Source organism: Dreissena polymorpha, chromosome 1, assembly GCF_020536995.1.
Source record: "Dreissena polymorpha isolate Duluth1 chromosome 1, UMN_Dpol_1.0, whole genome shotgun sequence".
Classification (NCBI taxonomy): domain Eukaryota; kingdom Metazoa; phylum Mollusca; class Bivalvia; order Myida; family Dreissenidae; genus Dreissena; species Dreissena polymorpha.
Genome location: NC_068355.1, coordinates 98,549,971 through 98,577,595, shown reverse-complemented (window position 1 = coordinate 98,577,595; position 27,625 = coordinate 98,549,971). Strand labels below are relative to the sequence as shown.

The following is a 27,625-nucleotide window of genomic DNA, read 5'->3' as shown; positions in this document are numbered from 1 at the left end:
AGACAGAGGAATTCCTAATACAAATATTTTTTCAGACAAAAGCAAACTATAATGGTTAGAACAAAATGAAGGTTGTTAACAACTAGATTAATAACCAATACTTCCAGACCAGTAAGAGTATACAACATTGATGCAAAGTACAACTGTTTGAGCTATACAAGCTTAATGAACTGCAAAGTACAGCTGTTTGAGCTATACAAGCTTCATGAACTGCAAAGTACAACTGTTTGAGCTATACCAGCTTCATGAACTGCAAAGTACAGCTGTTTGAGCTATACAAGCTTCATGAACTGCAAAGTACAACTGTTTGAGCTATACCAGCTTCATGAACTGCAAAGTACAGCTGTTTGAGCTATACAAGTATCAAAACTGCAAAGTAAAGCTGTTTGAGCTATGCAATCTTCATGAACTGCAAAGTACAGCTGTTTGAGCCATACAATCTGCATGAACTGCAAAGTACAGCTGTTTGAGCTATACAAGCTATCTGAACCGCAGGATGCAAAGTACAGCTGTTTGAGCTATACAATCTGCATGAACTGCAAAGTACAGCTGTTTGAGCTATGAAAGCTTCATGAACTGCAAAGTACAGCTGTTTGAGCTATACAAGCTTCATGGACTGCAAAGTACAGCTGTTTGAGCTATACAAGCTTCATGAACTATCTGAACCACAGAATGCAAAGTACAGCTGTTTGAACTATACAATCTGCATGAACTGCAAAGTACAGCTGTTTGAGCTATGAAAGCTTCATGAACTGCAAAGTACAGCTGTTTGAGCTATACAAGCTTCATGAACTGCAAAGTACAGCTGTTTGAGCTATACAATCTGCATGAACTGCAAAGTACAGCTGTTTGAGCTATAAAAGCTTCATGAACTGCAAAGTACAGCTGTTTGAGCTATACAAGCTTCATGAACTGCAAAGTTCAGCTGTTGGAGTCATACAAGCTAAATGAACTGCAAAGTACTTTGTTTGAGCTCTACAAGCTTCGTGAACTGCAAAGTACAGCTGTTTGAGCTATACAAGCTTCGAGAACTGCAAAGTACTACTGTTTGAGCTATACAAGCTTCGTGAACTGCAAAGTACAGCTGTTTGAGCTATACAAGCTTCGTGAACTGCAAAGTACAGCTGTTTGAGCTATACAAGCTTCATGAACTATCTGAACAGCAGGATCTGCTGGGCCAACACCCACCTTGTTGTCCTCTGTGGTGTTGTACTCCCCTGAGGACTGCACAGGATACAAGTCATCCTTGGATTGGCTCTGCAATTCACATACCAGCTATTAACCCTTTAACCCTTATGAACGCATTTTGATGCATTTTAAGTCCTTTAGAAAATCAAATTAAATTTAAGTCCTTTCCTAATTTATTAAAGTTTGAAAGGCTTCATTTCCAACCATAAGATAATGATGAGTACTTAACAGCATAAAACCTGAACAGACTGTGTGTTACTCAGATGCTGTTCTGGTTTTATGCTGGTAACAAAAGCCATTTTCACTTTGCGTTTGAGTGGGAGAGGGTTAACATCTCTGCTTCATGTTAGAGCACAAATAGTGAATATATTACCTATTTCATCAGAATATATATTGCCGAGAATATCATCAAAAGGTGTTTGTTTCACTACATTTTTAACTATAATGTGGACTCCCTTTTGCAATCATTGAAAATAATATAAATCAAACAAGCACAAACAAAGGACATACTTTCATAGTTACTTATTGTTTGGCAAACATAATTACTTTATTAATATTATTGTTTTACAGCCTGTCATATTATCTTATAATTGTTTGACAGACTGTATTTACAAATGCTTGTTTGACAGACTATTATAGTTTCTAATAATTGTTTAACAGACTGTCATTATTACTTAAAATTTGACCAACCATCATAATTACAAATTATTGTTTGACAGAGAATTAGAGTTACTTAGTTATTGTTTGAAAGACTATAGCCCCTGATTATTATTTGACAGACTATTATTGTTACTCATACTTGTTTGACAGCCTGTAGTTACTAGTTATTGACTATTTTAACAATCATGTTTGATCAACTGTCAGTTATTAATAATTGTTACCTTCTGAGACTTCTGAGACAACCTTTCCTGATTTCGGGGTTCAAACATAGATTGTGGTCGTGCCCCACCACTATTCCTTGCCCCCCTTGTCTGAACACCCTGGATACGGCCCATGGGTTCGTGACCTTCAACCCCATTATGCATTTGACCTTGACTCCTCAATAATTGTTGTTGTTGTTCCCGTAACATGGCATTTTCGTGGACCAATGAATGGACCTGCAATAATAAAGATTTATTGAATTCTGGTACTCTACCTGGTTTCACAATGCACATCATGTTTGCAATAAACGGCTTCAGAGGGATGACTGTTTTTATATGAATCAAGTTGGCTGTGTATAAGTTGCACGCGTAATGGTATCATTCATGTAACTCAACATGTGTTGATTCAAAAGAATAAAGATCGGGTATTCAAATCTTGACATGAAATTATTATATCCTCATGTTTGCTTGTTGGATTGTTGTTGTTTTGACAGTATTTAAATAATATAAGATATTGCTGCAGTATGCAGTGCAACAAGTCACACAATTGGTTATAATTATTAAATTCTTTGACATTATAGATCAGACTAGCCTCACAATTAAATACAATGTAATCTGGAGTATCATGCCTTTACCTAATCTCTCAATGTTCTGACACAATCAAATAACTCTAAGCACATTATGTCCATCTAACAGTAAAAATTAAGTAAAGTGTCCATCGCTTATTCGACACACTCACTTCTAATACAGTATGTTTCTAGTCTCAACGCATGACATTTTCTATGACATTAAAGTCTCACCTCTCAATACCATATAAATCAACGCAGAAAAGCTACAAACAAGACTATTCAACATCTCTAATATCTCACCTCTATCACCCCCAACACACAAGCAACTGAACCCAATCTACTGACCAGTGATCAAAACACATCTCTAATATCTCACCTTTAGCACCCCCAACACACAAGCAACTGAACACAATCTACTGACCAGTGATCAAAACACATCTCTAATATCTCACCTCTAGCACCCCCCAACACACAAGCAACTGAACCCAATCTACTGACCAGTGATCAAAACACATCTCTAATATCTCACCTCTAGCACCCCCAACACACAAGCAACTGAACACAATCTACTGACCAGTGATCAAAACACATCTCTAATATCTCACCTCTAGCACCCCCCAACACACAAGCAACTGAACACAATCTACTGACCAGTGATCAAAACACATCTCTAATATCTCACCTCTAGCATCCCCCAACACACAAGCAACTGAACCCAATCTACTGACCAGTGATCAAAACACATCTCTAATATCTCACCTCTATCACCCCCAACACACAAGCAACTGAACCCAATCTACAGATCAGTGATCAAAACACATCTCTAATACCCACCTCTAGCACCCCCCTCCCCCACACAAGCAACTGAACACAAATAACTGACCAGTGTTCAACATCTCTAATATCTCTCCTCTATCACACCCAATCCCCTGGCTCCTACACACAAGCAACTGAGCACAATCCATTGACCAGTGTTCAACATCTCTAATATCTCACCTCTAGCACCCCCACCCCACCCACACAAACAACTGAACGCAAATTACTGACCAGTGTTCCACATCTCTAATATATCATCTCTATCATTCCTAATTCCCCCCCCCAAAAAACTCACACGTAACTGAACCCAATCTACTGACCAGTGTTCTATATCTCTTATATCTCACCTCTAGCAGACCCCCCACTCCCCCCTCCCCACACACAAACACCTGAACACAAATTACAGACCAGTGTTCAACATCTCTAATATCTCACCACTAGCACATAACCCTATTCCTCCACACAAGCAACTGAACACAAATTACTGACCAGTGTTCAACATCTCTAATATCTCACCACTAGCACACACCCCCCACTCCCCCACACAAGCAACTGAACACAAATTACTGACCAGTGTTCAACATCTCTAATAAATCAACTCTACTACACCCCCCACCCACCCACCCCACACACATACAAGCAACTGAAGGCAATCTACTGACCAGAGTGTTGAGCCTCTCCACCTCGTGCTGCAGATTCTTGTTGGCCTGTATGAGCTGTCGCACCTCAGACTGTGAGTGCATTAAAGCCTGCCTCAACTCCATCATGGCCCCGTCACTCACATGCGTAGGTGCCACGCCCCCCTGATCCCCTACTTCTGGACTAGACTTCTGTAAATGTTTGGAAACACTGTACAGCTCTACATCTCATGGCAATACATGGTAAACGGAAGGCACTCTTCTTAAAAAGAGGGAAAATCAATTAGATAAAAATATCAAATCTACACCAAACAGAAATATATATCAAAGCGCTGAAGGCACTGCAGTTGTTCGCTGTTGTCGTCCTTGATTAGCTTGTGCACATTGCACAGGCTAATCAGTCTGCACAGGCTAATCTTATTTGACGTGCATTAAGACCCGTTTTCCCTGAAAGCAGCCAATATGTACAGATTTCAATGACAAACACTAGACTTGCCAATGTCGACTTACAAGTTAGTATATAAACTCACTGCTAGAGGGTATATACACTCACTGCTAGAGCAGAAACATTTGTCGTCTGCTGCAGACAGGCAGCGGTAATCGTCCCTTGCAGAGTGAGTTGTGGTTCTTACCGTACTTAAGGCTTCTACGCACATACTTATTTGCAAAATATGCTCTGTAAATTTAGCTGGCCGCTAACGCAACCAACAAATAATTAAACCAACATACATACTTTTGAGAAAAGCATTCAGTAAATCTTTTTTACTGCAAACTTTCCACAGCTTGAGAAAGAAATTTTGTATCGGACCAAATTAATGAGCTAATGCATTAATAAATTTTAATACATATCGATGAGCCTAATTAAGTCTCAATTCTCTGATGGAGATCCAAAAAATTTAAATGTGAAAACTAAAATCAGTTTCAAAGCATGGCTTAATTTTTTCAAACTTAATAAGCAGATAATTTAAGCCAGTCTTTTCTTAAGTATATTAAATAAAAAGGGGGAGGGGGTCCATTAAAAATATAAGAAAGAAAATTGCTAGCCTCCTGAAATGTCCACACACAGTGGAGAGCATGTTATACTCACTCTTCTTTCAGGGGAGGCTACTGGTACAGGGGTAGACTCCTTATCCTGCAAGGACAGATGGTGATCAGGAGTAGAGGGCTACATAAAGGCTTGCTATAGGAGGACTTTCAAGAGTAGAGGACTACATAGAAGCAAGGCACAGGTCAGCCAGAGGAAACATGGGTTTGTTAATTAATAGTTATATGCTGAAGAATTAGGGAATTAGATATAACAATGATAGATTAAAAACACAACAGGGTAAATTAAAACATTAAACATAAAAAAATGCCACCAAACCAAGTTTTTTCCTTAGAAGTAAATTAAAATAATTAGCATAATACTTCCATCTAAACTCAAATTATTGAGTTGAAATCAGTTTTTTCTATTTAAAGTAACGGTGCAATGAACCTTGATGCAACTGGTATTAAATGCAATTCCAAGCGAGGTGTGCATGTAAGCTACCAAAATGATATTTCGAAACAAAGCCCCCATAAAACCTCAACCTATTGAGAGGAAAGGTTTTCTACTTTTAGAACTAGTGACCTTAATCTTAATATCACTGGTCCCTATTTATTATGGGCAAATGCAAGCTACATACAAACAAAGCTTCAGCACAATATCTCTATCTATACTTTAGTAGTTGTGAAAAAATATTTTTTCCACTATTAGTAACATGTATCTTTAACTTAATCCCACAGGTCCCAAAGTTTCTCCCAAGCTAGACCTTCATGTAAGAGAAACGCATTTTCAGTGCAATACCCACATTCAAACTGACACTTGAGTAACTGAATCGAAACTGTTTTTCTTTTTTTAAGTGACCATGACCTTGACCTTACACACCCCACATACAATTCCCAGCTTAACTCTTTCAGTGCTGGAACTGAATTTTGAAGGCCCTTGCAAACAGTTTGGATCCAGATGAGACGCCACAGAATGTGACGTCTCATCAGGACCCAAACTGTTTGCTATTCTGATAGTATTTTTTGAAAAAAAAATGAAGAAAATACTAATTTTAGAAATTCAGCAGACGACATTTTAGCAGACGAAAAATTTCCCAGCATGCAAAGGGTTAATTTCCTTGCAAGCTCATCAAGGAAAATGTCATCAAGATTGGTCAATGCAAACTTATTACTGAATGTAAAACTTACTGTTTGATGCAGCCTAATAATCATATTGCAATCTCATATGGTAATCAAGATTTTTAACTTGGTGGAAAATCAAATTGAAAATTAACAAGCATTGTGAAGTTAATAATAAAACAAGGAGAAATATAATGAAGTTAGCCACAAAAAATTGTAAAGATAGAACATTATGCATGATCTATCATTTGTAATACACTTAAAGACAGCATAAGGCAAATGTTATTTTATGAAAAGCTTATGTCCTTACACTTTTGAAAATGTTTAAATCAGATCTTCTGATAATTCATTTTCAGCAAGTGAGGGTGAATAACAAGGTGTAAATATTCAGGGTAGATATCACAAAGCAAATGTTAAGGGAAAATAAAAGATGCAAATTATCTGTGTAATCATACAAGAGGGCCAAGATGGCCCTAGTTCGCTCACCTGAGAGGAGTCGGTTCATTCAATCTTAACCTAATGTCAAACTTGACCTGGATATTGACCAGACAAACATCCTGGTCAAGTTTCATCATTATTGAACCAAAACTCTGGCGTATGGAGTGTTTTTGTTTTTGTAAGATTTGAAATGGTGACCTATAATTTGAGTTGACCCCCCTTACCAAACATCAAACTTTGCTTACATGGATTTTGTATAATATAATCAAACATAACTGAGATCTTTCAGCAACTTTGATAAAGAATGCCTGAGAAATGTGAATGCTTGAGTGTTTACAAACCAAATGTGGACGGACAGACAGTGGACAAAGACCAATCCTAAAACCTCACCTGAGCAATCAGGTGAGCTAAAAAGTGTGTTTCACCGATCTGAGCCATTTTCCAACTTGTCCAAGAAATCAATAAAACCAATGTATTGACTAAGTTTCACGATGATTAGGCAAAATATGTGACTTCTATAGTGTTCGATCACAAGGTTTCTCTCTCTATAGTCACATAAGGAAAACTGCCCCACCCCCATGGCAGCCATGTTTATTGACCCATCGGGACTATTTGCAAACTCATCTGAGATATATATAAAACCAATCTTTTCACCAAGTTTCATGATGATTGGGCAACCCCCCCCCCCCCCCCCCCCCCCCGGGCAGCCGTGTTATTCAACTGACCTGAACCATTTTCCAACTCAACTCTCGTATCAAGGAAACAAATGTTCTGACCAAATTTGACTTCTAGATATACATATAGAGAAAACTGCCCCGCCCACTGGCCATGTTTTTTCACTGATCTGGACCATTTTCGAACTCGTCCGACATATTAATAAAACCAATGTTTTGATTAACTTTCATGATGATTGGGCCAAAAATTGTGACTTCCAGAGTGTTTACAAGGTTTCTCTATAGCCAAATAAGGAAAACTGCCCCGCCCACTGGCGGCCATGTTTTTCAACGGACTGAAACCATTTTTGAACTCAACCAACATATCATTAAGACAAACATTTTGACAAAGTAACATGAAGATTGGGCATGAAATGTGACTTCTACAGTGTTTACACGTTTTTTTTTTGTTTTTTTACCTAGTGACCTAGTTTTTGACCCGGCGCGACCCAGTTTCGAACTCGACCGAGATTTCATTGGGACGAAGCTTCTGACCAAGTTTCATGAAGATCGGACAATAAATGTGGACTCTAGAGTGACGGATGGACAGACAACGGACAAAGACCTGTCACAAAAGCTCACCTGAGCAATCAGGTGAACTAATAAAATAGCAAATGTTAAGGGTAAATATAAGGTTGCAAATAGTGAACTGACTGTGAGGCAGCTAACCTCGTTCCTCATGTAGGCGTCCTGTGCACTGGACTCGGCCTGTGACTCCTCGGTTCTCACGTTGTGCAGGCTGAGATTGTCCACGCTGCTGTAGTCCTCGTCGGATGCCACGCTGTCGTACAGGGGCTCATCATCACTGGCAAAACTGTTGGCAAGACGCTTGAAGGAGGTGGGCGTCGCTGGAAGACTTTCCCTCTTCTCTGAAAAATACAGAAACAAAAGCCAAATGTGATGCGCTGAAGGAAAACAGGGTAATTGCATTTGCGTAAAGTGTTGTCCCAGATTAGCCTTTGATGTCCACACAGGATAATCATGATCAACACTTGTCTCTTTTATGAAGTCTCTTCTACACTAATATCCAGTCTAAGCAGAAAATGTTGTCCATGCTTAGTCTGTGCGGACTTGACAGTATAGTCTGAGATGACATTTAACTCACATGCATTAAGTCCCATTTTCCCAGAGCACAGCTTGCATGTATCCACTAATAGAATGACTATGGACACGCTCTCGTAGTTCTTGTTGATACTGAACATGTGGCAGCTTGTAATTTAAGTTGATATTTATGCATGGGACAACAAATTTAGTTCATCACAATTTCTAACCTTTTTAGCTACTCTTATAGAATAAAAATCAGTCAATAAGTACCTAACCTGTTTCTTTCATTGAGATGTACACAATATCTTCTGCAGAAAACAACTCACTATACTTTATAAATAAAATAGCATTAGTTATGCATTTTTCAAAATTGACATAACTGAGAACATAATAAAGATTCTAGTATTAAAATCCATACAAACAAACATATCACAAAAAAACTACATAACAGCACAAGTGCAGTACACAAAATTGTGTTGATAAAGTATGATGACAAGTGACAAGGTTTTACTATTTGTTCTTGTGCCTACAGGGCACGTGTTGCTCCACTTTTAAACAATTAACACAAATTAGTGAACTGAAGCCAGGAAAGGCAAAAGTTGTCAGCATCTATTTAAAATTGTGAGCATTGGGCAGTTTTAGATTAAATGAGCCTTGTTCTGAGAAAACTGGGCTAAATGCATGCGCGTAAAGTGTTGTCCCAGATTAGCCCGTGCAGTTCCCACAGGCTAATCAGTGATGGCACTTTCCACTTTTATGATATTTTTAGTTTCAAGGAAGTCCATCCTTACCAAAAATCAAGTTTAGGCGGAATGTGTCGTCCCTGATTAGCCTGTATGAACTGCACGGGCTAATCTGGGATGACTCTACGCACATGTATTAAGCCCAGTTTTCTCAGACAAGGCTCAAATGTTTTAATAACCTTTGTTTTCTTAATCAGAAATACCTTTTTTAATTTCTCATAAATATTAATTTAAAACATTAAATGATTGTTGCATCTGAAAAGAGGCTCCAAAATGACCAAGTTTCAAACTCAGATTAGATATTATTGGGACAACAAGTTTCATGAAGTTTGTGCAGCAAATGTGGCCTATATAGTGGCCATGAGCTTTCTCTTAAATTTTACCTAATTCAATAGTTTTCAACCCCTCATTACTCAGTTTCAAACAAAGATTTCATAGAGACAAATGTTTTGATTAAGTTTCATGAAGATAACAAGAGATGTGTTTGTCAGAAACACAATGCCCTCATTGCGCCCTTTTGAAGCCATATATCTGACCTTTGACCTTGAAGGATGACCTTGACCTTTCACCACTCATAATGTGCAACTCCATGAGATACACATGCATGCCAAATATCAAGTTGCTAGCTTCAAAGATGCAAAAGTTATTGCAAAACTTTAACCAAGGTTACAAGGACAGACAGACAGACGGACAGACAGACAGACAGGCCAAAAACAATATACCCCCGATCTTTTGATCTGGGGGCATAAAAAATACATTTGGTCTGTATAGCTTTCACAAACTTTTTCATTCATTTGTCTTAATGACTTAGTTTAAAAACCCAAACGACTCTGTTTCAACTCTGCTGAGATTTGAGAATATTTTTGTGATAAACTTCTATAATGATTGGGCAATAAATAAAGTCTCTAGATTATTCACATGGTACATGTTGATGTCACACCACAGACAACAAATAACAGACAAAGGGCAATCACAAAAGCTCATAGTGAGCAGGCTGTTCTAAGATTAGCTTATAGCATGTTAAGAAACAGGTATTTAAATGTCAAAAAATATTAAAAATATTTTTTTAGAATCTAAAAATGGGCACTATTTATTAATCATTGCCATCAGGAATTTATTGACAAAATTAATTTAAATCTATTTATTTTAGCTTGATTGCATAGAAAGCCTAAGTCTTATGTGAAAGGCTCTTGATTCCATTTCCTGGGACTGGAACTAGGGCTGTAACGAATACACTAGGTGACGAATATGATACGTATCACGAATTCAGGGTGGCGATTACGAATATTTATTCGCGATATATGAATTTTAATGAACAAAAATAATACTGACAACTTGACATGACATTTTATAGTATGAATCTATGAGTATTTGTCAATTTGATTAATTGAGTATCATTGCATACTGAAAATATGAAATATAACACTTTGAAATAACAAAACACTGACTAGAACTTCTTAAACTTTGAACACAGTTTTGAAAACATGACTAGTAAACCAAAGTAGCGCCAGACAAACAACGTGTATTTGGCAGGCGGGTCAACGATATCAATAGCTAGGCTCCATGTTTGTTAATAAGTTGCACAATCAATATTGCAAAGATAAACAAAAAAGAAATTCCATCCTCTAATCCTTTGTGTGTATGTTTGAGCATCAAATTACTCCTATTTACCTAAATAAACATTAAACAACCATCGAAAGATTTTTCAAGTCAATGTTGTAAATATTTAACCGGTGCCCTCCATTTTTGTAGATAATCTCACTGTGTAACATAAAGGGTGGGGTAAACATTATGAAAAACGCTGGAATAAGGAGAACATTTACATATTGGGGGGCTATTGTATGAACCTTCATTTGTTATGTAAGATAAGATGATTAAACTTTCAAACTCGAAACCATGTTGTTTGTATTCGTCAAATATTCCGTTCGGGAGGTGGCGAATAACGAATACGATTCGTCCACAGCCGTATTCGAGTAATTCGAATATTCAAGAGTATCGTTACAGCCCTAACTGGAACCAGTACTTGGTGTCTATGGGGGAGTTCTTAAGAACGCTCCCACAGGAGGAATCGATGCCATGACCCACAGGTCCCTAGGCGGACACCACAGCGACTCTAAATTGACAAAATTATGTTGCAGGTGGTACAAATTCTGCATCCAGTCTGTGATTGAAAGCAGGGACCGCAGGGACCACTCACTTTTAGGTCCAGTGCCAAATCAAGTTTAATGACAAAGCAACAAACACAGCTAATCAACTTTCCTTAAGTTTGGTACCATGAAAAAAATTAAGAAATAAAGGAGAGAAAAAAAAAATTATTCTGCAAATAATTTACAAATAACTTGTTGATATTTTACAGGCTTTCTCCTCCTTTCCAATCAATATACATTAACAGGTGCATTTTTGTGATGGCTTCGCATCAACAATTTGGGAATACTAATTAGGGTATTCTTTTAAATAATTGATACAAAATATAACACTATTGTTATATAACACAAATATGAATTACATTTTCAAAAGTAACAAAAAGATACATGTTTTGTATTTATTTTTTGTTAACTTCATTTAATAGCACATGTGTAGTACATGTTCTTACATAGTTTTATTGGGGTATCAAATTTTTGGTTTGTTATAAATGTGTTATCATGTCCAGGGTTGGTATCCTCTTGCCCGGTCTGGGCGGCTAAAAATGAGGATCAGTATTCACCATCCCATTCTAAGACATAAGAATGCATATAAAATCAAAGCAAAATACATATCACTTTGAACATGTACAGGCTATTAGCGGTGCTTTTGTCAAAGACAAAATGTTCTAAATAAAGAAATATTTAATTTGTGGAGGTTAATTGCACTCAAAAATAATATAATGACTTGATAAATAAGTTAAAAGAACACACTTTAACAGGCTAATCTCTAAGCTAATATATATTAAATTTTTCTGAAGCTTTTTAAATGTTTTATGGAACTAGTTACCTATTACTGGTGAATACATTTCACATACTAAAATATTCTTCATGATTGTAGGAGATAATAAATCCTGGAAAATGCTCAAACACTCCAAAGAAAAGAATCAAAGTACAAGACAGTAGTGTTAAACTAGCATAAAGCATTACATTGTCAGTAACACTGATGTAACAGATTATCATGGATTATCTCCCTTCAAACCTCAATGTGTTGCAGTAACTGAAGCTGTACATTCAAATATTTTTTAATCCCTTGGATTTTCCACAGGATTGATTTAAAGCTAAGCAGGAACTTCCTTGAAGCCGTCAGTGTAACATGTGCGAGGCTTATGTTAAGTCCAACAATGAGAAAACAAGCATGGCAATATGACATTTTATTATCACAATCTACCAACTACAAGATAACAATGTCTTACAATAGATGTAAGAGAAAACGCAGATACCGGTAGTTGTTTGCATGTGTTAATATACAGTTTGTTTAATTGAGTAGTAAGCCATTATTCTTTAAATATCTTCACATTTTTGTACTATTTAAAACAGTAGTGTATTCAGATGGTGCAGCAACCTTATTTTGGACTTAAATAAGAAAATAAAGACAATCTGTGTTTGTCTACACGTGCATGTTTTGTTGCACTATTATAATTATATGACCATTTATTATACATTGAGTCTGAATTTCCCCCATGATACCTTTTAGCTCATTTATAACACAATTCCTCAGCACTTTTCATTTTGAAAGGAATATGTATAAAGAAGTTCTGCTGGCTTAAACTTTAACTGCAATAATGGCATCAGAATCATGTTGATATTTGAAGTTGTTCATTGTTGTTGTTGTTTTTTTGCTGTATTTCAGCCATATCATTTTTGGAAGTTTACCAATCACACTCTCCCTGGATGACCGCTAGCTGGTCTACCAGTAGATACTGAGTGCAGACAAAGGTTAAATTGGGTAATTTTAACAAGAGCACCGCATAACGGGTCCCAACACTCGGCTGCGGGTGCAGTTTTGAACAAGAGGGCCTGAAAGGCCCAAAGTCGCTCACCTAAGATAACAAGATATTATTGGGACAAATCTTCTGACCAAGTTTCATGAAGATCGGAAAGAAAATGTGGCCTCTAGAGTGTTAACAAGCAAATTCGTTGAATTGATATCCCCCGCCTATATACTTCTGGACACAAAAGTGTTATATTTGACACTAAAAAAAGCATTTTTTTGAAGATACAAAAGGCCATAACTCTGTTATTATCAGATGGTGTACAATGCCATTTGGCGTGCATCATCCTATTATCCATATATATACTCATACCAAGTTTCAATGAAATCCGCAAAAGCACTTCCAAGATATGGCTCCGGACACAAAAGTGACGGACAGACAGCCGGACAGACAGCGCCAAAACAATATCCCTCCGCCTCTGGCGGGGGATATATACTCATACCAAGTTTCAATGAAATCCGCCAAAGCACTTCCAAGATATGGCTCCGGACACAAAAGTACCTATAGTAAAAAGCTTTTTTTCAAGATACAAAGGGCCATAACTCTGTTTTGAACAGATGATATACAATGCCATTTGGCGTGCATCATCTTCTTATGCATATATATACTCATACCAAGTTTCAATGAAATCCGCCAAAGCACCGTCAAGATATGGCTCCAGACACAAAAGTGCCTATAGTAAAAAGCATTTTTTCAAGATACAAAGGGCCATACTCAATACAAGTTTCAATGAAATCCCCCAAAGCACTTCCAAGATATGGCTCCATCACAAAAGTGCCGGACGGACGGAAGGACAGCCGGACGGACGGACGGACAATGCCAAAACAATATCCCTCCGCCTCTGGCGGGGGATAACAAGGTTTTACTATAGCCATATAAGGAAAAATGCCCCGCCCCTTGGAAGCCATGTTTTTCAAGCAAACATAATTATTTTCGAACTCATCCAAGATTGAGACCAATCTTCTGACCAAATTTCATGAAGATTGGACAATAAATATGGCCTCTAGAGTGTTAACAAAGTTTTACTAAAGCCATATAAGGAAAAATGCCACGCCCCTGGTGGCATTGTTTTTAAAGCAACCAAAAGCATTTTCGAACTCATCCAAGATATCATTGGGACAAATCTTTAAACCAAGTTTCAGATGATCCGAAAATAAATGTGACCTCTAGAATGTTAACAAGGTTTTACTATAGCCATATAAGGAAAAATGCCCCGCCCCCGTGGTGGCCATATTTTTCAACCAACTGGCATCATTTTTGAACTCATCCAAGATAATATTGTGATGAATCTTCTGACTGAGTTTCATGAAGATCGGACCATAAATGTGGCCTCTAGAGTGTGAACAAGATTTAACTATATAGCCATATACATGTATACCCATATTAGAAAAAATGCCCCGCTCCTTGGCAGCCATGTTTTTCAAGCAAACGTAACCATTTTCGAACATATCCAAGATATCAATAAGACAAATCTTCTGACCTGAATTTCACGAAGATTAGACCAAAAATGTGACTTCTAGAGTGTTCACATTTTTTCACTATATACATAAAGAGAAAACTGCCCCGCCCCCTGGCGGCCATGTTTTTTCACCGATCTTGACCATTTTCGAATTCGTCCAAGATATCAATGAAACCAATGTTTTGACAAAGTTTCATGATGATTGGGAAAAAATTGTGACTTCTAGAGTGTTCACAAGGTTTCTCTATAGCCATATAATGAATACTGCCCCGCCCCCTGGCGGCCATGTTTTTCAATGGACCGGAACCATTTTTTAACTTAACCAACATATCATTTAAACAAACATTTTGACAAAGTAACACGAAGATTGGGCATCAAATGTGACTTCTACAGTGTTCACAAGGTTTTTTATTTTTTTTTGACCTAGTGACCTAGTTTTTGACCCAGCATGACCCAGTTTCGAACTCAGTCGAGATATCAATGGGACAAATGTTCTGACCAAGTTTCATGAAGATCGGACAATAAATGTGGCCTCTGGAGTGTTCACAAGGCAAATGTAGACGGCGCACGACACACACCGCAAGACGGACGACGGACAAAAGGCAATCACAAAGGCTCACCATGAGCACATTGTGCTCAGGTGAGCTAATAAATGAAAGTTTGTCAGAATTATTTTTTTAAAAGGTCACAGTGACCTTGACCTTTGACCTAGTGACCCAGAAATGGGTGTGGCATGTAGAACTCATCAAGGTCCAGCTACATATGAATTTTCAATGTTGTAGGTGGAAGCACTTTAAAGGGGCCTTTTCACAGATTTTGGCATGTTTTGAAGTTTGTCATTAAATGCTTTATATTGATAAATGTAAACATTAAATTTTAAAAGCTCCAGTAAAAAATCAAAAATAAAATTTAAAAAAGGAAAAACAAAGTAGCCCTCAGCAGGGCTCGAACCAGTGACCCCCGGAATCCTGAAGTAAAAACGCATTAGCCAACTGAGCTATCCTGCCAAGACTACATACGTTGCGTATTTTGTACGTTATATAAGCAACTTCGTAGTTTCACAAATTTAAACGACAACAACAGAACTCTCCAAATTATTCAATCGTTTCGCGTTGCAACGCTTATTAATTTTTAGGTTTTTAAATCGTCAAAAGATGCATATAACGGCTATATTAGGCGATGGCAAATGTTCAGTAATACTGTTTCCTCACAAATATCATAACTAAACCGAAAATTTTCGAATCTGAAACACCTTTTTTCAATTTTGTCAATTTACCAAACCGTGAAAAGATCCCTTTAATTTTAGAACCAAAAAATTCAAAAGGTTAATAAAATGTTAAGGTTTAAGAACAATGCGGACGGCGGACGACATGACCAGCTGGCTATGACAATACCTCGGGTTTTCTCTGAAAACAGCCAAGCTAAAAATTGGTCAGTCAAGCCATCCTTTTCTTTTTTTTTCTTTTTTTTAATGTCAGTAAAATGTGATTGGAGCATAGTTATGTACAGTCGAAACTGACCTAACGGCCACCTGAATTTACCGGTCACCTGCAGACAACGGTCAGTCTGGAATCCCCCCGACGAAAAACACTCTATATTACACCTGAATTTAACGGCCACCTGACCATAACGGCCAACGGCCACTATACTCAACTCCGAAATTCATATTTGAACTGAAATCAACGGTCACGCGTCAATCGTTTCGAGTCGCGAAAATTAAAAACACTGCACATCATTTGTCCGTCTATTTTGCGGTTAAAGCGTTTGATAGCGGTAATTGCCTTTGATATTATAAAAGCGGCCCGCTGCAAGTAAACAAATATTAAGGTGTTTAGAAGATTTGTTTTCCCGGGATAATTTTGGGGGTTTCTTCACCAGAAAATATGTCAGAGTTTTTGACACGTTTAAAGTAATAATCGCTAATTAAATGACCGCTTATTAGTACATTGTACTTACAATACTGAGTATCGATTTTAAAATAAAATTTTCGGATCATTCTTTAAAAGAGCTTTCTAGCGTTCACAACGCTTTTAAAAAGCAATCGGAATAATAAATCACCGAATAACAATGAGTGGTGAACGTAAGTTCCTCACATTAGGGGAGCGAGTCAAGTGTTTGAAACTGTTTGAATCTGGAAAAAGTTCGCGTGTAATAGCAAGTGAGCTCTGTGTTGGACGTACGCAAGTGCAGAGTGTGCTTAAGCATAAGCGAGAAATTATGTAGAAGTATGAATCGAATGCAAATGTGAGTTTGAAGCGTTGTATTTTGTATGAGGTTGTTGAATTAAAATGCTTTTGTGTGATCTTTGCGTACGAATAAATTTTAACAAACTTTTTGCGTCTTTTTCTTATTGGAACGGTACAATATCTTCGTACTATCGGTAAATGAAAGCGAATCCGCTTTTTAGACTTGTACGGACGTGACGTCAACGGCACGTGACAAGTTTTATTTATTGAATGATCGAGATGCATGAGTAAACAATTATACTAGCGTAGATAAAGTCATTGCTTTAGTTTAATAACAATATGAAATTAAATCAATCTATAAGATATTATTCTGTATTTTTCAATGTACGTAAATTCTGTAATTATGCTTACCGGGGTAGTTAACGGCAATGAGCATTTGTTTAACACCGTATGCAAATGACTGGGAGGGGTAACGACGTAGCAATACTACCAACTGACAAACCATCTAAAAATTGTGATCCGAATTCAACGGTCACCTGTGGACAGCGGTCACTTTGGTCATTTCCCTTGACTGACCGCTGAATTCAGGTTTGACTGTATTTGAATATTGGCAAAGTGATGATCATAAGTACACTTACTTGAGTTGGTGTATACTTAAGTTACTAAGGATGTGGCTTAATACATATTTATGCAGATTTTGAAGCAAACTTCAAGAATGTGCATAGGCTATGCTACAGCCAGTCATAAAACGTAAATAGACACACAGGCTGGATGAGCAGCAAGAACTATGGCAACAATATCGGTGTATCAATTAAAATGAATGGCCATTGTGAAGTTAACAATTAATGCAGTGAACATCAGTTGATTGAACATACATCAAATGGGCCTAATTCATGCACACAACTATTTTAGTGCCCCGCTTTCAAGTAAGAATTCAAGCAAAGCTGTGTCCTGAACATAAACAAGAGCTGTCACCATTGGATGACTTATGCCCCCTATAAACACTTGATAGAAGTTATGAGCTTTTTTTGAAACCTCAACGCAGATTTCGAAACCTAAACACGGACCCTTAGTTCAAGGTCAAGGTCACAGGGGTAAAAATTTTTGAGCGTATGGAAAGGCCTTGTCCGTATACACATGCATACCAAATATGAAGGTTATATCTTAAGGGGCATAGAAGTAATGAGTATTTTTCGAAACCTAAACGCAGATTTCGAAACCTAAACGCGGACTACAAGTTCAATGACAATGTCACAGGGGTCACAATTTTTGTGCATATGGAAAGGCCTTGTCCATATACACATGCATACTAAATATGAAGGTTATATCTCAAGGGACATAAAAGTTATGAGCATATTTCGAAACCTAAACACAGATTTCAAAACCTAAACGCGGACCCTAAGTACAACGTCAAGGTCACAGGGGGTTAAAATTTGTGTGCGTATGGAAAGGCCTTGTTCATATACACATGCATACTAAATATGAAGGTTATATCTCAAGGGACATAGAAGTTATGAGCATATTTCGAAACCTAAACACAGATTTCGAAACCTAAACGCGGACCCTAAGTTCAACATCAAGGTCACAGGGGGTCAAAAAAGCCAACAGACACATTATCCTAAAGTTTGTTGAAGATTGGATGAAAAGTTTGCAGGGTTTTCTACTAACAGACAGACACCCTTACGCTAAAAAAATATATTCTTTATCATCTTCTACAGGGTTTGGGTGGAAGCAAAGGCAAAGCGTTGAATACTATACTAGCTACACAAGCATGTGATTACATTTATAGGCATTTGAAGTAAGCAAATTCTTTATGGGGTGACAAATTCAATACTTTAAACATTTTAATTCACAAAGAAATGCAAAAATAGGCCATGTACATGTACATACACAATTTCAGTTTTCAATTTAACCCTTATCTACTCAGAGGAAAGGTTAAAATTGCTAAACATAGTGCAAATTACACATGTGCAAACAGCATAAAACAGAACTCGCAGACTGTTTAGGTTTTAAGCTGTTAGCTAATCATCAGCATCTAAGGGTTGGAAATAAAGCCCTTAACACTTGAATCTAGTAAGAAAAGTCTTCAATTAAATATAACTTTATAAGAGTCTACAAACACGTCAAAATACATATCTAAGTGGTAAGGAGTTAAATAACTATCAACGTCTGCGGTCTTACCAATCCTGTCTTTGGCCGAGATGTTGGAGACCATGCCGGTCTGTCTTCTCCTTGCATCACTCAATATATCTATGATGAGGGTGGCAAACTCCCTCGCGTTGAAACGGGCCAGCTTCTGACGACCCTGCATGTGAACATTTTATGTTTTAATCAAATAGGCATCCATGATGGGTAATTGTGCAAATGGTACATTTTAACATGAGACTTTGTAACCCACAAACCAACAGACCAACTCACAGACGTACAAATGCTTGGCAAAAGGCAATAATATGTTTTTTTGTTTATCATACCTCTACGTCCCACATTATGTAAGAAATTGTGAAAAATAATCACAACGCTGCTGCATTTTTTGCAGGAATGAATATGATTTTTGGCATTTGATGTTTTAATAATGACGTCATGGGTACTTGCGCTAAATATTTGTAAAATATGTTTATTGCTGTGTATGTTGCTGTTTGTGTATAAAATATATTACATCTTGGTATCAAATTGTTTGTTTTGTTGAATCTGATTCAATTTGACTAAAAATTATGACTTTGTAGTTCAATCCCAGTAATATATTTCCAAACATTGACTGAACAATTTCCTGTTGAACTGATATAAAACAAGAGCTGTCAGAGGACAGCGCGCTCGACTATTCGAGTGCTTGACAGTATAACATAAGCCATGATGGGGAAAATGTTCATATTCAATCATTTATAAGACTATCTTTCAAAAATAAAAAAATGGAAAAAAAATATATATATTTTTTTTGGGGGGGGGGGGTTATGGGGGGTTGAGAGGGGGGTATAATGTGGGATGTGGTCATTTATTAGACAATCTTTCAAAAATAAAAAAAGGAATTTTTTTAATTTTTTATGGGGGGGGGGGGGGGGGGTGAGAGGGGGGTATAATGTGGGGTGAGGTCATTTATTAGATGATCTTTCAAAAATATAAAAAGGAAAAAAAAATGGGGGGGGGGGCAGGGATTCTGGGTTGGGGCTTGGGGTATATTGTTTGGGTGGAATCCATTGTTATATTCAGGTAAGTGTTATTTTGTCAAAGTATTAATAAAATCTGATCATAAATAAAGAAGTTATGGCAATTTAAGCAAAATGTTCAATTATCTAAGTATATAAGGGGCCATAATTCTGTCAAAATGCTTGATACAGTTGTCTGCTCTTGTTTATAGGTTGGGGTCATGATGGTAAACAAGTATGCAAAATATGAAAGCAATATGTCAAGGGACATAGGAAATATTTGGGGTAGTACGCAAACTTTAAAATAGATTTATCAATAATATGCATATTCTAAGTATAAAAGGGGCAATAATTATGTCAAAATGCTTGATACAGTGATCTGCTCTTGTTTATAGGTTGGGTCATGTTGGTTAACAAGTATGCAAAATATAAAAGCAATATGTCAAAGGACATAGGAAATATTTGTGGTAGTACGCAAACTTTAACATAGATTTATCAATAATATGCAAATTCTAAGTATAAAAGGGGCAATAATTCTGTCAAAATGCTTGATACAGTTGTCTGCTCTTGTTTAAAGGTTGGGGTCATGATGGTTAACAACTATGCAAAATATGAAAGCAATATGTCAAGGGACATTGAAAATATTTGGGGTAGTACGCAAACTTTAACATTTGCACCGTACCCCATTGGGAACGGATACGGGAACGGAAACGCCGACGCCGGGGTGAGTAGGAAAGCTCCACTATATACATTTCATATATAATAGTCGAGCTAAAAATATATCATGCAACGTTTTATCAGACAGATATCAATGTAGCAGTATGATACAATGCAATATCAGTTGATTAACATGGCATAAATAAAATAATTATACAAGTAAGTGACGAATCATTAAAATATGGTGAGACATCATCAGCAGAGTTTTATATCAGCTGCTGATGTGAGGCACAAACATCATTTTTAAAAGGGGGTGGTTGCCATGGTTGCGAATGATCGGAGTACATGTAGCTGTCATCATAAATGTAACACTTATCCATGAATTGAGAGCACATAGACGTTTTGCAGTCAAGTTGTTACACAAGAATGTCTTTCTTTTCAACATAATGTCATTAGAAAAAACAAACTGTTGCTATGAGTAAAAAAAACATAATTATAACTAGATGTTACTGAAAACAACATTTGCCAACTTTTTGTCAACCCAAATACAATACAAACAACTATGAAGCCTCTGTTAACCCACCTGATTTCTAGTGGCTGAAAACTCTGGGTTGACTGGGAGGAAGGGTACAGCTTGCCGGTCACTGACTATGGATGTGTGATCGTGCGTGTACAGCCATACGGAGTCATTCTCACGGCGGTCCACCTCATCATACACGTCCATGGCAAGCTCTTCAAACAGGTTATTGGATAGCTGCAAACCAATGGGAGAATAGTCATCAGAGATCCAAGTCCTCAGGCATGTTAAAGACTTCAGGACTAATGGAATATCTATGAATGAGTTCTGTTGATAAATGCATTGTTCATGGTTCAAACACTTTTTTAATTTATATAAAAATAGTTTTACATTGTGAAATCTTTAAATATTATACCATCTGCAATTTTTTCTTTGCTTGTTTGGCAAGTTCAGACATGTCCAAATTATTGTCAGATATCTCTGGTATAATGAAGTGTGATCCTTTTTGGTGATCTGCAAGTAAACAATATTGCATTTGATAAGGGCTTCGGCATTCTGCACATGATAATCAGGGATTATACTTTCCACTTTTAAGGAATGTTTCGTTAAAAGAAAGTCTCTTCTAAACAAAAAACCAGTCTCAAGACAAAAGTGCTCTCCCTTGTTAGCTGCTATAGAGTGGCCCATACTAAATGTACATGTATTACTTTGTGAGTATAAAGAGCTAAGAGAGTCAACCATAGCCATGTCTGAATTATACACATATTTGTTTGTATGATTTAAATTACACACATATGTGTTTGTACAATATGAATCAAAACTCATACTTGTTTGTATAATCTGAATTACACACATATTTGTTTGTTAAAGCTAGATCATAAACACATTTTTTCATAATTTGAATTTATACACATCCTGTTGTATCATAATACATTTATTTAAGCAAGGTGTAAGGAACTTCAATATTTATATGACTAAGTAACACATGAGTACGAAAACAATCACATTTGATCAGCATGTTTTTTGTTTTTTTTCATTTTTGTTTTACAATTATATCGTTATATGTGTATACCATAATTTTTACTCAGCTTTACTAGGAACATATTTTTTGCTTCATGACCAGCTGCCTTAACTAAAGCTACTGCCTTGAGCAAGACCAAAATTTCATGCATGTGTTAGTGACATCAAAAGAGATTCAAAGAGTCACAAAATACACATAAGTGATTTAAAGAATATTTGAGTCGCGTTCTAAGAAAACTGAGCATAATGCATGTGCGTTAAGTGTCATCCCAGATTAGCCTGTGCAGTCCACACAGGCTAATCAGGGACGACACTTTACCCCTAAATTGCAGTTTTGCTAAGAAGAGACTTCATTTAAACGAAAAAAGTCATAAAAGCGGAAGTGTCATCCCTGATTAGCCTGTGCCGATTGCACAGGCTAATCTTGGACGATACTTTACGCACAAACATTATGCCCAGTTTTCCCAGAACATGACTCATTTGAAAGCAACACTTTGAGGCTGAGGCACTCACCAGGTTTCTTGCCACACAAGTAATACGCAAGTCGGTCTGTCAATTCATACTGGCACTCTAACAGACGGCTGGCTATGTCATCATGACCCTCTGCTCTAAAATTTCAACAATTAATATTATAATCAATTTCAGCAATAAATAAGTATTGTTCAAATTTCATGAACTTGACACAAACATTAGTAAATATGACTATTTGCATTTAATCCATGACATCCTTTAAAAATGCATCAATGCCCCAGTCAATTGACCTTAATTGACCTTAACTTTTTGTATTACCAATAAAATAACTATAAAGATACAACTCTTCATTCAAAGATTCAATTTACCAATTTTTTGTTTGTACATCATAAATCATAGTTTAGGATTGCATAATTCAATGTTTTCATTTTAAATCCCTCAAAAACAGCTTTTAAACGGACAGAAATGCAGAACACTTAACTATTTTGCACTTCGCAGGACTTATTTAGATTAATTTATTGTATCATAAAAAGCATATTCTCACTTGGCATAATCGATAGGTGTTTTTCCAAAGGCATCAAAGGCCCCCGGGTCAGCGCCGTATATGACTAGAAGTTCTATCTGCAGAATCTGCCCTGAGCATGCGGCCACGTGCAGGGGACAGTTGCCCTTCTCCTGTTACACACGTCAGTCAATATCAATGTTAGAGGCATTTAGGAATACAGGAGCAACAAACCCTAGTATGTTATCGATGTTCTGAATGCTAAGAATAAGATCCTTTTAATACAAGTAAGGAATTTATCATTTATGCAAGGAATTCATATTTTATATAAGAAGCTTCCATTTTTAATAACTGACTGTGTATAATGTGAAAGGAAATGTCATTTACGCAAGTCTTTGTTTCTATGAAAGGCTGTATATTTTCACAGAAACATTATGAAACAAGAGCACCGCCTTGTGGGTGCAGACCGCTCATCTATTTTTCTTTTTAAAGGTGTAGGGACCTATTTCAATCACAAAGGAGGAAGGGGTAGAGTGGAGAGGGGTGTATAGTGTGGGGGTGTGGTCATTTAATACATTATCTTCCAAAAATGAAAAAAAAATGCAACAAAAAATTATTTTTTTGGGGGGGATTCTTGGATGGGATGGTTGGACGGTATTTCAAAAATAAAATTATAAAAAATAAATATTTGTGTTTTTTAACCATGTTTGAAAAAAACAAGAGATGTGCTTGTCAAAAAGACAATGCCCCCTACGGCGCCGCTTTAAAAAAAATAATATTTTTTTTTTTACCTTTGAACTTGAAGGATGACCTTGACCTTAAACTTCCACCACTCAAAATGTGCAGCTTAATGAGAAGGCCGCTTTGAAATATTTATTTTTTTACCTTTGACCTTGAAGGATGACTTTGACCTTGAAGAATGACCTTGACCTTGAACTTCCACCACTCAAAATGTGAAGCTTCATGAGAACGCCACTTTGAATTTTTTTAATTTATTATCCGACCTTGAAGGATGACCTTGACCTTGAACTTCAACCACTCAAAATGTGCAGCTTCATGATAACGTCGCTTTGATTTTTTTAAATATTTTGTTTGACCTTTGACCTTGAAGGATGACCTTGACCTTGAAGGATGGCCTTGAACTTGAATCTACACCACTCAAAATGTGCAGCTTCATGATAACGTCGCTTTGATTTGTTTTTTAACCTTTGACCTTGAAGGATGACCTTGACCTTGAAGGATGACCTTGAACTTCCGCCACTCAAAATGTGCAGCTTCATGAGAACGCCGCTTTGAATTATAAAAAAGACCTTGAAGGATGACCTTGACCTTGAACTTCCACCGCTCAAAATGTGCAGCTTCATGAGATACACATGCATGCCAAATATCAAGTTGCTACCTTCAATATTAAAAAAGTTATTGGCAATGTTAAAGTTTTCGGTCGGACAGACGTCATATACTTGACATTTGACCTTGAAGGATGACCTTCACCTTCACCTTTCACCACTCAAAATGTTCAGCTCCATGAGATACACATGCATGCCAAATATCAAGTTGCTAACATCAATATTGAAAAAGTTATGGCCAATGATAAAGTTTTCAGACGGACAGACACCATAAATTTGACATTTGACCATGACCTTGACCTTTCACCACTCAAAATGTGCATCTCCATGAGATACACATGCATGCCAAATATCAAGTTGCTATCTTAAAAAGTGAAATATTTATGGCCAATGTTAAAGTTTTTTTCGAACTGACAGACAGACTGACTGACATACTGACGGACAGTTCAACTGCTATATGCCACCCTACCGGGGGCATAAAAAAAATTATTTTGGGTGGGGTGGGGTATAGTGTGAGGGTGTGGTGGTCATTTATTAGATGTTCTTTAATTAAAAAAAAATAATGGGGGGATTGAGGGGGGATTCTGGAGGGGGGGGGGTCAATTTTAGCAAAATTTAATAATTTTACCTTAAGAGTCAAGGTCATTCAAAGGTTAAGGTAAAATTCAACTTGCCAGGTGCAGTACCCTCATGATAGCATGAAAGTATTTAAAGTTTAAAAGCAATAGCTGATACTTTAGAAGTAAAGTGGATCTAAACACAAAATGTAACCATATATTCAAAGTTACTAAGTAAAAAAAGGGCCATAATTCCGTAAAAATGACAACCAGAGTTATGCAACTTGTCCTTTACTGTCCCCTTATGATAGTTTGCAAGTGTTACAAGTATGAAAGCAATATCTATGATACTTAAGGGGTAAAGTGGACCAAAACACAAAACTTAACCAAATTTTCAAGTATAAAGGACCCATAATTCTGTCAAAATGCCAGTCAAAGTTACATAACTTTGCCTGCACAGTCCCCTGACGATAGTTAGTAAGTGTTGCAAATATGAAAGCAATGGCTTTGATACTTTAGGAAAAAAGTGGACCTCAACACAAAACTTAACCAAATTTTCAATTTTCTAAGTATAAAAAGAGCACATAATTCTGTCAAAATGCAAGCCAGAATTATCTAACTTTGCCTGCCCAGTCCCCTCATGATAGTAAGTGTACCAAGTTTGAATGCAATAGCATTGATACTTTATGAGAAAAGTGTACCTAAACGCAAAACTTAACCGGACGCCGACGCCAAGGTGATGACAATAGCTCTTTTTTTTTTCAATAAATAGATGAGCTAAAAAATGTTACTGTTACAGTAAGCGTTGATGTGCATTCACACACACATTATGAATGTTACTGGTACAGTTAGCGTTGATGTGCATTCACACACACATTATGAATGTTACTGGTACAGTTAGCATTGATGTGCATTCGGACACACATTATATATGTACTGGTACAGTTAGCATTGATGTGCATTCGGACACACATTATGAATGTACTGGTACAGTTAGCATTGATGTGCATTCGGACACACATTATGAATGTTACTGGTACAGTTAGCGTTAATGTGCATTCGGACACACATTATGAATGTTACTGGTACAGTTAGCATTGATGTGCATTCGGACACACATTATGAATGTTGCTGGTACAGTTAGCGTTAATGTGCATTCACACACAAATTATGATTGTACTGGTACAGTTAGCGTTAATGTGCATTAGGACACACATTATGAATGTTGCTGGTACAGTTAGCGTTAATGTGCATTCGGACACACCATATGAATGATACTGGTACAGTTAGCATTGATGTGCATTCGGACACACATTATGAATGTTACTGGTGCAGTTAGCATTGATGTGCATTCACACACACATTATGAATGTTACTGGTACAGTTAGCATTGATGTGCATTCACACACACATTATGATTGCACTGGTGCAGTTAGCGTTAATGTGCATAAGAACACACATTATGAATGTTGCTGGTACAGTTAGCATTAATGTGCATTCACAAACACATTATGATTGCACTGGTACAGTTAGCGTTGATGTGCAATCGGACACACATTATAAATGTTGCTGGTACAGTTAGCATTGATGTGCATTCACACACACATTATGAATGTTACTGGTACAGTAAGGGTGGATGTGCATTCACACAAACATTATGAATGTTACTGGTACAGTTAGCGTTGATGTGCATTCACACAAACATTATGAACGTTACTGGTACAGTTAGGGTGGATGTGCATTCACACACACATTATGAATGTTACTGGTACAGTTAGGGTGGATGTTAATTCACACACACATTATGAATGTTACTGGTACATTTAGCGTTGATGTGCATTCACACACACATTATGAATGTTGCTGGTACAGTTAGCGTTGATGTGCATTCACACACACTCATTATGAATGTTACTGATACAGTTAGCTTTGATGTGCATTCCCACACACAATATGAATGTCACTGGTACAGTAATCATTGATATGCATTCACACACACATTTAAGTTTTAAGTTCACTTCCAGTAAACTATGTAGTTAACCATTGAGACTATTTTTACACTGCAAGAAGAATGTTACACTCACAGGGTGGTAGTAGTTTGGATCTGCACCTTTGGATATTAATCTCAACACAGTCTCTAAATTATTTGTTCTCACACTTGAGTGTAATTGCTGAAACAAGTAATAAAACAGATCATAACGTGGCATACATAGTACTACATACCCAGATCATGCATCAATAAAATAATACAATTTCAAGCATACATTTGAATTAAACAGACATGTAGTAATTGCACACATATGAGATTAAAAAATATATTTTAAGGCAAAGATAAATAGCGAATAATAACAGAAATTCCAATCAGATATTATTATATACTAGTAACAGGGGTCATAACAGGACCAGATTGCCAATCCTGAAAACAAGCCAGGGGTCTGGCTCTGCAGGCCACCAGCGGGGTCAAGGGGCAGCGCCTTTGTCAGGGGGATAAAGGGGGGCTAAGTCCCCCGGACAAAAATTGATTTAAATCATTTTCAGACCCTTCTAGATTGCATTTCCAAGCAGTTTTAAATGCATTTTATTATAGCAAAAGAAAGATTTTTTTCCAAGAATTTACTTATATTTTTCAGCATAATATTATACTACATTAACCAAATATTT

General features: G+C 36.9%; 1 protein-coding gene across 3 annotated transcripts in view; it reads right to left on the bottom strand.

The window, feature by feature from the left end:
• LOC127842100 (ARF GTPase-activating protein GIT2-like) overlaps window positions 1-27,625 on the bottom strand; it is a 45,493-nt gene that overhangs the window by 4,899 nt on the left and 12,969 nt on the right. Inside the window, exons 5-15 of one of the 3 annotated variants that reach the window (XM_052371426.1) lie at window positions 27,049-27,135; window positions 23,104-23,234; window positions 22,602-22,696; window positions 21,484-21,581; window positions 21,135-21,305; window positions 18,936-19,059; window positions 8,022-8,236; window positions 5,159-5,203; window positions 4,096-4,263; window positions 2,070-2,285; window positions 1,189-1,257 (exon numbers count right to left, since the gene is read on the bottom strand). In XM_052371426.1, coding sequence (XP_052227386.1) covers window positions 1,189-1,257; window positions 2,070-2,285; window positions 4,096-4,263; window positions 5,159-5,203; window positions 8,022-8,236; window positions 18,936-19,059; window positions 21,135-21,305; window positions 21,484-21,581; window positions 22,602-22,696; window positions 23,104-23,234; window positions 27,049-27,135 — 1,419 coding nt within the window. The remainder of the gene's footprint in view (window positions 1-1,188; window positions 1,258-2,069; window positions 2,286-4,095; window positions 4,264-5,158; window positions 5,204-8,021; window positions 8,237-18,935; window positions 19,060-21,134; window positions 21,306-21,483; window positions 21,582-22,601; window positions 22,697-23,103; window positions 23,235-27,048; window positions 27,136-27,625) is intronic. The other 2 variants (XM_052371435.1, XM_052371442.1) reach the window with 2 other exon arrangements.